Below are 17324 nucleotides of genomic sequence, written 5' to 3'. Positions count from 1 at the left end.
GGAGATAGAGTGGAATGTGGTTGGTGTTGCTATGGACAAGAAGGGCAAAAAATGTTTGAAGTTCAGTCTTGAGGACTATTGGGTGGATGACCCTCTCAAATCTGAAAAGAAAGAAAAGAATTGTAAATTTTGTTAAATTTTAGTACAAATTTTGAGCTAGTAGTGAAAAAGCTCTGTAAATTTTGCATATTTAATAGTTGCAGTCAAATGGTTATCTTGATGATTCTCGCTCTATGAATTTTGTGGGAAATGTGGAGTTGGTTGATGTTTTAGAGGTGGTGGTGGTGGTGGTGTTAATAAAATATATCAATTATCAATCAAAAGAAAATGGATTAAAACTTTTATATATATTAACATTTTAAAAATACTTTATTTACTTAAAAATTATTTTATTTTAATTTGAATCTATTTTATTTATTCATATATTTTAATGTGCTACTTATTTTTTTTGTTGCTATCCTCAGGATATCCCCGCGACTCAGCTCGTCCACTAGTCCCTGGGGCCAGGGCCGCACGACAATCAACACTCGCCCCAAGTGTGCACGACAAAATAATTCACAAGCCAGGGAGTCAAACCCAAGACCTCATGGAGCAAACCCAAGACTCAAGCCAACTCCGCTAGCCTGCGGGGGGGCTGCTACTTATTTTATAAATATAATATTTATTCTAAATATTAATATTTTTTTGTAAAAATAATTATTTTTAAATATTAATAAAAAATACCTTCACATTAAATAATATATTTAGCTAAATAGTATTTTTGAGAATAAAAGATTTATTCTAAAGCACAATACAAAGTCAAATGCATAAGTGCCTCTTTCGGCTTGTTAAATCAGTTTTTAATTTTGTGGTGAGCGATTTTTTTTGTTTCTAAATTGGCGGATAGGATATCAGAGGGAGAGACCAGAGGCCTACTACTGTGGCAGTGTTGCTGCTAGCCAAGCCCAGTACACAGCATGGCCATAGTAAAAACTTGTACCGGTTCATCTGTATGCACCACAACAACTAATACCAATGCATTTCCAAATTTTTGCCATTGCAGATGGAAATCCAAAACAAAAATAACGCTCACAAATCCTTTAATGCCCGCCTCAATCTCATCAAAATTTTCAAAGCACACAGAAACTTCTTCCAATTACAATCTTAGACGCTCTGCACTTTACACAAACAATACTTCTTCTACCTTGGTGTATGAAACGAGAGAAAAGAAAAAGGGCAGCGATGAAGACCCAATTGCTTCTTTCAATCAGCGGTTGAGAAAGGAAAAAAGGACCCGAAATCAGCCGACGGAGAGGGTCGATCCCAAGGAAGCTCAGAAATATATGAACACTCTCAAAGATAAGCGGAAAAAAGGTTTAGAGAAGCTTAAGCAGGCGAACTTCGAAGGGAAGGAGAAAACATTGTCTTATTCGGTTGATCCAGAGACTCTGGCTGTAGGTGATTATGTTGTTCACAAGAAAGTGGGTGTTGGTCAGTTCGTTGGGATCAAGCAGTCCGGCGATAAAAAATATGTATATATTCAGTATGGCGATGGGATGGCCAAACTTTCCGTGGACCAGGCTCGTCGACTGCTATATCGCTATAATTTGTGAGTTTTTTGTTTTAGTTTGTGTGCACGTAATAATTTTTTTTTTGCTGTGCCTGTTTTTGTTTTAGGGCACTTAGTTTGTCAATATGTAGATACATTTTTTTTTTATGTGGGATTATTACAAAAGTTTCCAGTAGTCATTTCTTCTATGGCATTTTTTCCCAGCTAGATAACCTGAGCCACGCACACAGGAGCCGCAAAAATGAGCGTTGAGCTCAGAATCCTGGTAAAGCTGTGTTCACCATATCCATCACAAAACATTATTAACCCAAATGTATCATCACACATTCAACAAAGCATTCCTAAACAGCAAGTTTCATCAATTTAATTTCCTTAAACAAGATTTCTAAACGTGAGCACTATAAAGTGTGTTTTGAGGAGATTATGAGTGGAAACTCCAATTCACTTTGCAGGAAAGATACTTACCCTTGTCAGTCAACTGATGATATGCATGCAAATTCAACAGATGAATGAGGGAGAGATATGATATAGAAAACAACTCCAGGGTCTGAAATCAACTCAGAACTTCTATAGCAGCATTTTTTATTGAGAAGAACAGTCAATATATAATCAGATGTCACCTGTGAATGGACTTTGGCAAGATCTAAGGATACTATCTGACCATGAAAAGCACCCTTCAACACAACACACAACGCTTCTAGCTTTTTAAACACCTTCTCAATGACTGATAATTTCTCAGACAGATCTGCAATATAAATCTGGGCACTGATTACAAGAGGGATGGCTAGGTGAACAAAACCAAACTCTTCTTTTGTCACCCCAAACTGCTATAAACTCCTGCTCATGCTTCCATCAACCCAAATAAAAGATGCCAACTGAGAATCTGATCCAGTCTGAAGTTTTTTTGTTTGCTTTCAAATCTTTGACCAGCTAATTGTTTTACTGGTTTGAGGTGAATTTTGCTGTTTTTTTAGTTTTTGGGGTTTTGCTCATAGTTTTAAAACTCGTGGACTCGCCACGGACTCGTGAGTCCATGGGAGCCACGAGTCGACTCGCCAAGGACTCGCGAGGCGAGTCCTGGCGAGTCCATCTGAAAGACTCGCGAGTCTTTTGCCAAGACTCGCGCGAATCTTTTGCATGGACTTGCGAGTCTTTCAGATGGACTTGCGCGACCCAGAAAAAAAGTCATGCAAGCTTTAAAATTGAGTTTAACATGTGAAAAAATTTGGTCTCTCCATCAGGATTCATATATGGAATATAACATTTAAGTATAAGCTTATACTTCAAGTTATATTCCATATATACTGTCAGGATGTTTGAGAGTGGTTTTGGACCTCCAGGAGTTATAATACAAAATCTAGTTTTTGGAGGATTCTTCAATTTTCCAGACTTAGTCAAATTTCAAGATCCTTTGGTGATGCCCCTTGACCCCAACTTGGGGGCCCTGCCCCCAAACCCCCGTCGAAAAATATAGGGGGAAATTGTGCCGATGGAAGTAGGGAAAATTTAACCTCTGAGTCTGATTAGGCTCCATATAAAAGCATAATTAGCATTGAAGAAATCTTGGTATTATACATTTTACAGTTGAAAGTTTGAAACTATGAGTATGTGACATGTGTAATGTTTCAATTATGGCTCTTATGTTCTCTAAATGCATTAATTTCTTTATGTTTTTTTGTAAAACTACGGTTTTTTTTTTTGCCGAGTCCTTGCCGAGTCTTTCACGAGTCCGAGTCCGAGTTTTTCAACTATGGTTTTGCTTGCTTATGCCAATGAAAATTTGTCAAAAGAATGCAATACATAAAAGAAACAATTGACTGAAATAAAATTTCAGAACTCAGATTTTATTGCAGCAAATTATAAATTCAAGAGAATGACTATTTAAGACAACTAGAGCCAAAACTGGCCTACCAGGTGTCCAACGCCCTGTCTGGATGAGCTTATTTTGATGCTGGAGGTGTTGATTTTATGGTAGTGCTCGTTAACCACAGGCAAACATCAGATCTGTTGCCTTCCCAACCATGGACGATAAGCTCTTATTGTCACCCCCGAGCACACTACATGACCTTCTTGTTATTGAATTCATATCATTGATGCAATCATGACCTTGCATATATATGAAATAATACCTCCTAATAGACCTCAAGTCGGCCATATACTTTTGGCGCCGAGGATAGGGTCAGACCTATATATTATAAGTTACATATGAGTCTCCCTTAGTTGCAAGTTACATTTAACTTAATCACAAGTTACACATAAGTGGTTCGCCCAAATAGGGCCTGCCCCAAATTAGACTCATACAACTAAGATATCCAAATGCCAAGGCCGATAGGCCACTTGGCATTTTGTGCACTAGGTCGGCCCTAGAAGAGATCCAACCTAGCTACACAACAACACTCCCTCTTAGCTAGGGAGGATTCCTTTTGAATAACCAAATCACATAGTGACTACCACCATCGCTACTCCCATGAATAATACGTTCACCAGAGCTACTCCCAGAGGGTGAATAAGCACATCATGGAATTTCTTCCATGATACCCACCATACCTACTCGCAGAGGGTGGGCTTACCATGCCTACTCGCAGAGGGTGGAAGAGGGCTTTCATCTCAACCTTCTCCTAGAGAAGGGTGCATTACCACCACGCCTACTCGCAAAGGGTGGAACAAGGGCTCTAACCTCAAACTTCTCCCAGAGAAGAATGCATCTCCACCATACCTACTCGCACAAGGTGGAACGAGGGCTTTAATCCCAGACTTCTCCTAGAGAAGAATGCATCTCCACCATGCCTACTCGTAGAGGGTGGATCCACCATACCTACTCGCAGAGGGTGGAACGAGGGCTTTAACCTTAGACTTGTCCCAGAGAAGAATGCATCAACAAGGGATTGCACCTCGAACTTCTCCCTCACAGAGAAGAACTCATTAACAAGGGATTGCACCTCGATCTTCTCCCTCACAGAGAAGAACTCATTATCAAGGGCTTTCACCTCAAATTTCTCCATCACAGAGAAAAATGCATTAACCAAATCTTCATGATGATGTGGCTCCCTCTGAAGTTGGAATGTCAGGCTTCCTCTGAAGCTGAATGTCAGGCTTCCTTTGAAGCTGAAATGTCAGGCTCCCTCTGAAGCTGAAATGTCAGGCTCCCTCTGAAGCTGAAATGTCATGTCAAGCTCCCTCTCAAGCAAATATCAACCTTCTGATCTCTTCGTCCAAGGTTACTTCTGACGATATGTCAGACTCCCTCTGAATGTCGATTCTTCCTCTACGAAGAAATGCAAGCAATCTTCCTTCCTTGAATGCAATCTCTAATTCGTCCTTGGAAGCATTTCAGAGAGAGATAATGATAGTCAGGGGAAATGTCAATACATGATTCACTATTCAATGATGTAGCATTATTCAAACTTAACGAGTACTTATCTTTTATAATTTTGCTGAGCAATGGAATTTCCATTCACGTGGATTGATCACACCGAAGCACCTAGTGATGATCTGATGGCTGCGTGGCCTTTGGCCCTCGTCATCATTTATCATCTGTCCACAATATCTGCTCCGAGTATAGCTTAAGCATCATCCGAAGAACTGCCTTTAATACCATCCACAATAAAGTGATGGACCAGCCACATAAATGCCACAAAAATCCACTTGTAGCAGGGTGTGCTAGAATGCTAAGCTGCAGTGCCCATCCTAGGACAAACTTTAGATGATCTTCAAGAGCGACATAAGTAAGAACTCGAATAACTGAACCTTCAGTTGCAATATCATCCAATGCCTATGCAGGCTTCAGCGAAACGAATGCTTCATGCGACTCTGGAAGCTTCTAGGATGATGTTAGAGCTGTTGCAAGGTGTTATTGCACGGAGGCCTTCTCCACCATTCCTGATCGTTAGGTGTCTCCATTCACTTTCGTCCCCATACACACACATTTCACATTTGTGTACGGCTTAATGTGATCATCACAAAACTCGCCACTATGCTGCTACTCGATCTCAACCTTCCATTACATTGAGCAGTCGATAGCATGCGTACCGACTCGCGTCACTTCGTTGAATCCTTAGAATGCTTGCTGCCACCATGTCGATGTCTCTAGCCACGAGCGCTGTGAAGTGAGCGATCTCCGTCACTTTCATTTGCTAGTCAAATGTTTCGATCGCCGGAGAGAATCCTCCACAACATGTTCTCCTCCCCGAATGAAGAATTTGAATATAGAATGTTAAAACGGACAGAGATGTCCATAGCGACTCCACTTACCGTCAGCATTTCGATACCAGGCTTGGCGACTTCCAACGCCAAGGCATCAGACTGAATATGTCATTGAGCACTAACGACAGATCTATTGCGATCATCGGCACCTCAACGGTCATTACTCGCCGCAGAGCATATGCGATGCTCTCGACTGAGTTGAGAGGCTCGGTAATTGACTTTTGCTTGCACTTAGATTTCTAAGTCTGCAAATTACTTTGATTGAACTCCCTCAAAAGCACAGGATCTACCTTCAAGCGGTTAGGCTCTATAGAAGGAACCCGCTCTGATACCATGTTGATTTTATGGTAGTGCTCGTTAACCACAGGAAAACATCAGATTTGTTGCCTTCCCAACCTTAGACGATAAGCTCTTATTGTCACCCCTGAGCACACTACATGACCTTCATGTTATTGAATTCATATCATTGATGCAATCATGACCTTGCATATATATGAATCAATACCTCCTAATAGACCTCAAGTCGGCCATATACTTTTGGCGCCAAGGATAGGGTCAAACCTATATATTACAAGTTACATATGAGTCTCCCTTAGTTGCAAGTTACATTTAACTTAATCACAAGTTACACATAAGTGGTTCGCCCAAATAGGGCCTGCCCCAAATTAGACTCATACAACTGAGATATCCAAATGCGAAGGCCGACAGGCCACTTGGCATTTTGTGCACTAGGTCGGCCCTAGAAGGGATCCGACCTAGCTACACAACAATAGGAGGTGGTGCACAAAACAATGCATGTTCTCCTAGAATATAATTACTGGAGTTCTAATTTCTTGCCAAGTAAACCCCTCTAGGAATGTAGTTTTTCCCCACTAATTTGTTGACAACTCCAAAATGATGCAATTCCTCCAAAATAACCGTTGACTTCTTCTTATTAGCTGCCAGCAATGAAATTTGTACAATAAAACTGTTGCAAATACCCTTATTTTATTTTATTGAAAATTGCAGGCAAGATATGGTGGTATGGCTAGCTTGGGAAAGGTACAGCGTATTGATTGAGAGTATACGCTTGCTGGAAATTGTGACTTTTCTGCTCAGATCAGAATTTCAGACCCTAATGTCGCTGTAATCCACCAAAATGCTCTTGAATTTGGTTCTAACAACCTGATAAGAGCTTCCTTTGCTGAACAAATTGCTGATTGGTGCAAGGGATTTCGTCCTAACACCCTGGAATGGAGGTTTGTTCCCAAACCTGCTCTAGAACTCTGCCAAACTCGTTGCAGACCTGTGGAAGATAATATTCTCTCAAAAAATAAACAACTCCATGCCAAAATGATTGTCAAATTCACTTTTTATTTCAGCACTAACCCTAATTTCGAATTAGGGTTTCATCTCCCCTTTTAATAATAAAATAACTTTATTCTATTTATGTTTCCTTATGAAAAACAAACCACAAGGGGCCTTCATCATTATTTTAATTTGGCCCCCTCATTATTATAATAATATTTGCTAAAACGCCTAGGTAAGAGGGCCAATGAATTATTATAACTTATTTCCCTATAATGTGATTATAATATCACTTTATTATTATTTTATTAAATCCAAACTTAGGAAATATTAAAATATTTCCTTATTTATTAATAAAATGAGATCCGGGGCTCAGATTGGAATTCTGTCTGAGGTCTTATGATCACTACTGATGACTGAACCCCTACAGGTTGACTGACAGTTCCTCCTAAAAAATAGGAACTCATCCTAAAAAATAGGAACCTCGCTCAAAGTGCCAGAAATTGTTCGAGAGGCTCATGCTCAACTCCATGGTCCTCGGGTGGTCAACCTGTTAACTGTGAGTTCTCCCTAAAAAATAGGAGACCTCTCTAAAAATTAGGAATTGTCGTTTGAATGTTTGAATCAGCTCGCAAGGCCCCCTGCAAGGCTCCATGACTCCTGAATGAGTCCCCTAACCATACCATTGACCTATGGGAACTTGAATGATAGGTCAAACCTCTGCTAATTTCCTATCACCTAGAAAGGGGACATTACACCAAATGCCTTGGGAAGAAAGATTTGCAACTATATTTCATCAGCTTAGAGGACTAAATCAAATCCTACGTGCCCTTAATTTGTTTCTATGGCTTGCAAGTGGGGCGATCTTCTTGGAAAAATCACACTCAGCACCAAACTCAAGAAAAAAGTCTGGAAACTGGTTGCCCAGCTGTGACAAATTGCTCAAAAGCAATTAACAAAAACCTTGATGATTATCAACCAAAATGAAATCTCATAAATCTCAACCAAACCTTGCAAAACTCACTAAAATCTCAGAAATCAACAACACAATCAAAATCCAAAAAACTGAATCAAAACATCCTATAAATCTTCATATTTGAAACCCCAAATCGCTAAAACTTGTGCAAACCATGTGTATTTCCTGAGTGAAAATACTGAATCAAACAACATCTCTGTATGTGTGTAAACTCTGAATCAAAAAGTGAGCCAAAACTCCAATAGATAGAGTTTGGAGAGAAATTTTTGAATATTTTATTTCCCCCAAAAAAGCCCCCCATAAAAACTATTTAAAAACACCTTTTCTCCCCCACAGCGTAGGCATCCAATTTGGGGACATAACTTTATGAAATATTTTAATAATTAAGTGTAAATATTAAAAAATCACTTTAATTCTTAAGTGAAAATAATAAAAATAATTCCAATCACCTTACTAGAAAATTGCTAGGCACCGGAAATGAAATCATTTTGCATTGAAGCAGAACTGAAGCTGAAGTGGATGCCAGGCGTTAGAAATGGCACTTACTAATAAAAGCATATACTAAAAATAACATTGCTGCCGAAACCCAATGAAACTGAAAATCCGAGCTCTCCAAGGAAACATGAGTCCCCTAATCATCACCAAATAGCCTATGGGAATCTAGGAATAGGCTAATGGGAAGCAAAGTTGACTAGGTGGGAGAAGGGGACGTTACAATCCACCCTTCCCAAAATTACTTGTACTTAAACAATTGCAAATTCTGATGCTATAAGATCTGCTCATTCTCCCAAGTAGCATCCTCTGTTGATAAGTTCTTCCACTTTACTAAATACTCTTTGATAGTCCTCTTACGTAGAGTACGCTCTTTGAAATCAATCATTCCTTCTAAAATCAACACCAATTTGCCTTCCTCATCCAAAGGATGCAACTCTGAAGAGGGAACCACATTATGCCTAATTGCCTTCTTAAGGCATGATATGTGGAAGACATTATGCACCTTGCTACTTTCAAGTATCTTTAGCTCATATTCCACCTCTCCAATCCTCTTGGAGATCCGGAATGGCCCATAAAAATGTGGCTTCAACTTCTTTGAACCACTCTTCTTGAGAGTGGACTGTTTGTAGGGGTGCAAACGCAAGTAAACCATGTCTCCCACCTCAATTGCACACTCAACATGGTGCTGGTTTGCATACATTTGTCACTGATTCTGAGCATGTTGGATGTTATCTCTCAAAGATATCATAATATCTTGACTCTCTTGCAAAACATCTTTGGCCTTAGGCACTCTGTGACCCCCAAAAAACAAATCAATGAAGCTAGGAGCTTCATAACCATATAATGCCATGAAATGAGACATCTTGATGGTCATGTGGTAGGTGGATTTATAACAATACTCTCCTAAATGTAGCCACTTCACCCATGCCTTCTGGTGCCTTGAAACATTGCTGCACAAATAACCTTCCACTTGTTAACAATTTTAGTTTGCCCATTTCTTTGTTGCTGGTAACTAGTGCTAAGAGTTGATTCTGTCCCACATAATTTAAACAGCTTCTACCAAAACAAGCTCATAATCTTGATGTTTCTGTAACTAACAATGTTTTTAAGCATTCCATGAAGCTAGAATGCCCCCTTGAAGAATCAATTTGGCACTTGAACCGCTGTAAACACTGCTGAAATGAAATAAAAAGGAGCAAATGTTGTCAATCTTTCAACTAGCACACAAATGCAATCCTTCCCTTGCACCTTGGGAAGTCTCGTAATAAAATCTGTAGAGACGCTTTCCCATTTTTGTGAGGGAATAGTCAAGGGCTGCAACAAACCGGTAGGGTAAGTATGTTCATTTTTGTTTTGTGACCTCATTTTTTAACTCCTTCCATGAGAATAACTCACGGATCTGCCTGTAAGTCTTGTAAAATCCAGAGTGGCCAGCCATAGGAACATCATGAAATGTCTTCAAAACCTTCAACTTAAGCCTAGATTTATGAACCAACAAGATCCTATCCTTATAAAATATAAGTTCAGCCCTTACCTTATTCTTGTCATCATGCAAGGAGCCATTTAAAATATTGTTGGCAAGGGTGTTCTTGGCATACTCAGCAAGGATTTGTTCTTCCAATTTGCTGCAATCTTTGTTTATGAGCACAAATGTGGCCTTCTTGACAAAGCATTGTTAGTGCAGGTTTTTATTTCCCTTATGTTAGGGAATATTTATTTTTTCTGCACATATTATTAAGCTTGCTAAGTTTATATTATAATGGTTAGGATGAGGATAGGTGGCATAATCCTTCAATTACACGTGTCACTCACACCCACCTTCGAGTAGTTGTGTCTCACACCCTCTTTTGGATTTATTAGCCACCTCCCATAACTATTTGTTTGTCTTTACCTAAGTTGGCATAACCATGTAATCTGACATTTACCAAGTAGGTAAAACTCCCACCTATTTTGGGCAGATGGGAGTTTTTATTCTCCTTGGATTTATTTGCCCCTATTTTGCTATATAAATAGCCTTCACCTCTCCCTATGCTAAGTTCACTAGTTCATTTATTCATGAGTGGTTGTTTAGTGCTAAGGGAGTGTTGAGTTTGTTCATATTTGGATTCTTGTTGTGCTTTCCTTTAGTCATTTTGATCTCGGTTGGCTTTATAGCTAAATCTAACATGGTATCAGAGCTAGTTGTGAGTTGTGTGTTAGTAGCTTGTTATGAATCTAGAGTCTTTTGTTTTTGAAAGCAAAGTATGGTCTTCCCATGCATCTGATGATGACATTGAGAATACAAAAAGCTTGAAAGAAGTCCAGTTTTTAGGTAGGTTCCTATCACTTTTTTGTGCAGGTGTTTCAGGAGCTTCCTAGAGGAAATCTGAGCTTACCATTGAGTCTAGAGCAACCGAGAAAGTTAGAATCATCTTTTTTTTTCATCCAAATTGGACATCGGAGGTGAAATTGGTGAAGGTTTGAAGTAGAGGTTTTGTAGCCTAATCTGGAGGGTGGCTGTTCTTTCAGAGCATTTTTAGACCAAATCGATTACACCATCGTGTTCCAAAGGCCTAAAAACATTAAAATCAACTGTCCATTTGTTGATAAGTCAAAATTGAGGCAAAGTTTTTTAGTAGGCGAGCCATATGACCCACTTGCTCAAAGTAAGACAAGAATTTCAAAACAAAATAATTATTTTCTGTTAAAAAAGAAATATAACTGTTCATTTAAATTAAAAAAACATAGTTATATATTTTGTCAAAGTTTATTATTTATTATAAACTTTTGAAAAAGCAAAAAAAATATTAAATAATATTTTTGGTACTAGGGTACTTGCGCAAGTGCAGGCCCCTGTACCAAGCGACACGGAAGGTACCCTTGGGCCCCACCTTCTCATATAAGGATTGAGCTGCACACCCGTTTTTGGGGATGGGGTGTGGCTTCGGCCACCCATATATTTCTTGAAAAACATTTTTTATTATCTAAAAAATTCAAAATTTTCAAATAAAAAAAATCTTCGAAAGCCGGTTCTACCTGTGTTGCTCATCGGCCTTTGTGCTAGGAGGTTTACTAGACACCACTACATTTTGCAGCCGATTTGGCGGTTTTTCCAATTTTGAAATAATTCTGTACGGCGAGAGCTGAGTCTGAAAAAATCTGCAAATTACTGTCACTGGTTTACCAGGAAACTCTTATCAAAATTTGACCTTAAAATGCCCCCAAAAACTCAAGCTATTCCCTCTAAAATGGTACGATCTGCACTAGAAATGGTATGGCTAGAGAAATGAATGGTATTGCCTGCAATTTATGTCTCCAATCGCCTCAAATCTGCAATCATTCATTACTTCCAAAATCTGCTCTCAATTGCTCTGCAAAACTCTGTCAAATCTACTCTCAATTAATTCAAATAAGCTCTCTCGCAATCCTTGTAATGTGATCACCTCAATTACACCCTAGAGAGATCTTTCACTCCCGCAGGTATCCAATCTTGTGAAGGTTTTCATCTTCACAACCTGCTGGTTCAAACCCTTCCTTCAGCTCTCAAGCCAAACTCTCCAAAATGATTTTCCCGTGAATGAATGAAAATGAGTGCTCAAGCTCTATTTATTTCTTCTTTCCATAAAATGAAAATATACTTCAGCTTCAATCTTTTAATTTTCACTTTATTATTTCTTTAACATTTTTCTCCAACTTAGGCATCCAACTTTATTATTTAAGTGAAATGTCAAAAAGTCACTTAGTATTCCTCACTTAGGCCTCCACCATAAAGTCCGTATTAATTAATTAAAATAACATTAAAGTTATGCATTATATTTAACTTTAATAATAATGTTATTTTAATATTAAAGCTCAGGGACTAATAATTGCAATTGAATATCAATTCTGGTATCCAACCCACCCTCCAACAATAGAAAGTCCCTCAACTGACCATGTCGACATCCTCCCGTGACTTACTAGAAATAGTATGGCCTTGTGACTTACTAAAAATAGTATGGCTCCTTGCAAGGACATCCGATCTTCACATGGGTTCCTGTTGATGTGTATTTTGTACACGACCAAACACAGAATAAAATACCCAGAGGTATCTTATCCTCTCTTGAATAAAGTCTCCGAATGCTGAAGATGTCGCAAAAAGGATCAATCGGGATGACTTCAAGGTTCTGCTTTGTAGGATCTCTACTTGTGGATAAGTACCAGTGGTCGTTGTGTTTGCTGTTTCTTCAAGGGGCCTTACGTACTTTCAGAGAAAGCTTGTCCGTGCTACTTCCTTTCAAATGAGGGAACAAGATTTTCCTAATGCTGACAGATTTTCAAAAATATCAAAAGATAAGGGTTTCAAGGAAGAGATACTTAAACTAATCCTAAGAATGACTCAATGAAGGCTAGACTTGATAAGATTCTACCAATTTCGGTATCGCCAAGAGATTACAACTCTACTGGAATTGATGCGATCTTCTAAGGGGATTCAATAACTTTCAAATCATCAAGGATATAGATACTACCAAGGAGATACATATCAATACTTCTAATGATGATTGAATTCTTAATCAATCTCAATGTTTCCAGTTGACCACACAAGGCGTTCTTACAATCAGTAAGAAGCTAGTGGTTTGGAATGTGAATCTTATCAAAGATCAAGTACAACAATTCGTCCTTCAAACTTAAAATTTAAATGCTATTTCAATTGAAAGTGATTCAAGAAGATAAACAATCATGAAGATAGCCACAAGTATTGCAATAAAATACCATAACTTCAATATTTTATTGATCTCATAACCAAATGGACAACAATTGTTCAAATTTCTCTCTTCACTACTCAATTTTGCTACAACAATAACTTATTTCTCTCCAACTTTCTAACTTTCTTCACTCTAAACTCTCTAACCCCTTAAAATGAAATGAGTGAGGGCTTATATAGCATCCTCCAATACAATGAATGGCTCGGATCAAAATAAGATCAATGGTTGAGATTTTGACACCTAAACCCTAATTAGGGTTTGTTACAAAAAAATCCCCATTTAGATAAACATTATTAATCCATAGCCAATAAAAAATTGGCACAAATACCGAGGAGACATAGACCAATAGGAATTAAGCTGCCACATCATCCTATAACAACTTTTCATCTAGAACTTTGTTCCCTTTCCTATGCTCTTTTCTAGCATATTCAACGAATCTGGACACAATTCCCTCAATCTCAGCAATGGGAATCTCAGGAAGATTCTTCATTCGTTCTTCCAAGTGAAGGACTTGATCAAAAGCAGTGAGGAGAGTCGTCTCCCATCCAGGCTCAAGTTCTTTGGTCTTCTCAATCAGGAACATAGTAGTATACATTTGATCTCGTTGCTTTTCTGTGATGATGTTCTCTTCCTTGCAAAAGATGACCTTGATTCTGTCTTCCAACTCTTGGATGTCCACATCTGTCTCGATCTCAATCCGCCTGTCAAGGATGGTACACAATACCTCAAATACCTTGTCTTGAATTGGATGGATAATGCCTTCAATTCGGCTGCATCTGGTGTTGACGTCTTCAAAAAGGACTTCTTTCATCTAGAGCAGAGCTGACCAGTGTAGGAGGCTATGGGTTCCTCCATCCATTATCTTTTCTTGCGTCAGAATCCGTCTTGGTGTTTCTCTTATCACTTGTAAGACCGGGATGATAACATTTCTAGTGTGGGTGAATGCAGCCGCAGTTATCATTAGATTATGGATAATCTCAAGGACCTGGATAGCTCGATGAACTGTCTTCATCATTCTTGTTGCAAATTCAACGGCTACCTTGTGAGATTAATCAATCCAAGAACTCATGAGTTGAACTAGGTTCTTCGCCCTTTCTGCTTCACTTATTGATTCAAGAGGAAGTGCATGTAAAGGAGATATTGCTGGATCCTGTCGTCTCAAAGGCTGGTTAAGATGGCTAAAATAATTCCTCGAAGCACTGACCTCCTTTTCAAGCTTCTTATTCTTTTCCACTTCCTCTTTGAGTTTGTCTTTGAGTGTTTTGAGTGAATCAGTTGCTTCTTCCATAGCCTGCTCGGTGGTAAGTGGACCAAGATCAAATGTTTCTAAATCGTATTCTTCGGCTAGAATCTCATCCTCATATTTGTCCGCCACTAGTGTAGCTATCTGCACTTTTCTGGATCCTGTCTCATCTCTAATTACCTTTGACATCTTTGTGGCCTTCTTCTTCTCTATTACTTCATGAGAATTTCCTATAAGGCTTTCCAAGTCAAATACATCTTCTTCCTCTTCAACCACAACTACCCTCGTCAGCCTCTCTTTCAGCCAATCAGGAATGGTAGATCTTGTTTCTCTCACTTGTATTTTTTTAGGTAGAGGTCTATCTTCTCGGAAAGGAGATGTTGCTTCATCATCATTCTTTTCTTCATGTTGCTCATTAGCACCAACTTGGGGAGATTGACTTGATGAAAGCTGAGGTGTCTGTCCTTTCCCTTGTTTATCATTCTGTACCATGGATTCCATAGACTCATCAATTTCATTTACTATCTGCCTCTGATCTTCCCCTTGACTTGCTTCCTTTTCATGCCTAGAAGATGTGCTTGGTGGGCGATCAGGATTCGTTTTCTGCTTCTTGTTGGAAGGTTCTCTCTTCTTAGGCCCTTCTTTCCTCTTTGAGCCTTTGGAATGAGAAGTATTCTCACTCACACTTGCTTCTCCTTCTTTTGGTCTTGCTTCCAAGGTGAATGTCATAGATACATTCTGCTCCTTCAACTTTTGATGCTGTACATCCACCCATCTGCGAGTGCAGGATAAAACGGGGGCCATCAAAGCTCTCAAGTCTAAAACCTCGGGCTCATTCCAATCTATCTTCACTTCCTTGTCTTCCTTCTCATAGGATGACTGGAGATATCTACCATTATCTTGGGTTTGATCGGCTACTCTATAAATTTTGCATTTCCTGATGAGATCCAAGGGTAACCTGGAATGCATCTTTCTTTTGACCTCGACATCATCTTGGACATTCATCCAAAAGTCCTCCACGTGAGACTCATGCCTGTATTTCTTCCCAACTGTTTTTTCTATATGACCATGAGGGTCAAAATTCTCTCTCGAGGCAAAGGATGTGAATGAGTATAGAGATAGTTCCTTCTCAGCATCTTCCGCGGCTTGAGTATTAGGACACACTTCAACTGAGTTCCCTAGTATGATGGGCACGAGAATTCCATTTCCATGCTTGTGTCTGGATGCCTCTGCATAAGCTGCCAACTGTCTAGTCACCTCAAGTAGTACTATCCTGTCAGTAGGATATCTTGGCAACATGTAGGGAGGTGAAGGACACCCATGAACTTTGATGTATGTGAATTTTGGAAACTGAATGAACCATGCACCATGCTTCTTCACGAGCTCTTGTGCGTCCAGAGACAGTCGATTGTGAATCCCACCTTGCAATATCCTGGTAATATTCATCGTGAAGGTGTCATTGACTAGCTTGTAGTCACTTCTGGGCGGATGATGTAGTTGAACATAAGAATCACAAACTCTTATTTCTTCGGGTCCTCTTCCAACAACTCCCCTGTGAGGTAGTCCTGCATTCTCAAAACCTCTGATCAAGGCGTATACAACATATGAACTCATGTGGAATGACTTGGTAGGTCTTAGTCTTCTGAACTGTACGTCCAGACTGTTACTAATGATTCTGGCCCAATTGAGCATTCCCTTTCCTTGGACGATTAGCTGTATGAAGAAGAACATCCATTTATCAAAGAAGAAAGCTTGAGAAGCACCTATGATCCGATTGAGCAAGGTTATCAAATCCTTGAACTCTTCTTGGAAGTAGATTCTGTGGGGTGTATTGGGAATCTTGTTCAGGCAAGGTCTGCTCTTGAGTAACCAATTCTTGTTGATGAAGTTCAAGCAGGAATCAGGATCATCCTCATAGATCGACCTAGCTCCTTCTAGACTTTTGTAGACCATGTCTCTATGTTCTGGGAGATGAAAAATCTCACTTATAGCTTCCTCCGAAAGATAGGCTAAGATAGTTCCATCATCGGCCACAATCGTCCTTGATTGTGAATCATAGTGCCGGGCGCACTCAGTCATCAACTCATGACACTTGACTGCGGGAGGGAAACCTGCAGCTTTGATGATGCCACTCTCAATTATCTTCTTTGCAACAGGTGACGGCTTGCCGATGTAGGCGCTTTTCGAAACTTTTGACATTGAAGTTTCCTAGGTTGGTATCTCCGATATTGTTCCACTTGGACACGATCCTGGTCTCCAATTCGTCATTCCTCTGATCCTCCTTGATGAGAGCTTGTCGAGTAATGGATCCTCCGGCCTTGGGGGTCGTCATTTGACACCTACACAAAAGCTTAAAGTTAGGCTTTGAGCATAATATCTTAAGGTATAAGATCTAAGACCTTTCAAGGGAATAATTTAGATATTGATTTGAAAATGACATGATAAATCCAAGAATTATGAATTTTCAAATTAATTATGAATGGAAATCAGATTTTACAAGACTTAGATTTTTAAAGATTGCTATGGAAATCAAAATAAACCTTGAATAAAAACTTCAAAAATCTGATTCTTCATACCTCCTCTTTGAATGCTTAACTATCAACCTTGGAAAATGAATAAAAGGAGATCAGAATTTGCTGGATAAGGACTGAATTTCTGGTCTTCCTTTGGATGAACTATGCTTCAATCAGCCTTCAAAAAACTTCGCCTTCCACTAACCTCCAAACACTTAGCAAATTCTGGAAATTATCCTCCAACTTAGGAAGAAATTTGCCTCCAAATCAGGTAGAATTCGCTCCTCTAATCTGCTCTTCAAATTCGCATGAGAAGAATTGAATGAATGATTTACAT

At 39.2% G+C, this 17324-nt stretch overlaps 1 protein-coding gene across 1 annotated transcript in view; it reads left to right on the top strand.

The window, feature by feature from the left end:
* Positions 1-824: 824 nt before the first annotated feature.
* LOC131073944 (ATP-dependent DNA helicase At3g02060, chloroplastic) overlaps positions 825-17324 on the top strand; it is a 228435-nt gene continuing 211935 nt past the window's right edge. The window contains exon 1 of the mRNA XM_058010469.2: positions 825-1588. Within this exon, the coding sequence (XP_057866452.2) occupies positions 957-1588 (632 nt within the window). The 5' untranslated portion in view covers positions 825-956. The remainder of the gene's footprint in view (positions 1589-17324) is intronic.

Source organism: Cryptomeria japonica, chromosome 9 (assembly GCF_030272615.1).
Source record: "Cryptomeria japonica chromosome 9, Sugi_1.0, whole genome shotgun sequence".
NCBI lineage: Eukaryota > Viridiplantae > Streptophyta > Pinopsida > Cupressales > Cupressaceae > Cryptomeria > Cryptomeria japonica.
The sequence above is the reverse complement of the archived record's forward strand: the minus strand, read 5'-3'. Positions and strand labels throughout refer to the sequence as shown.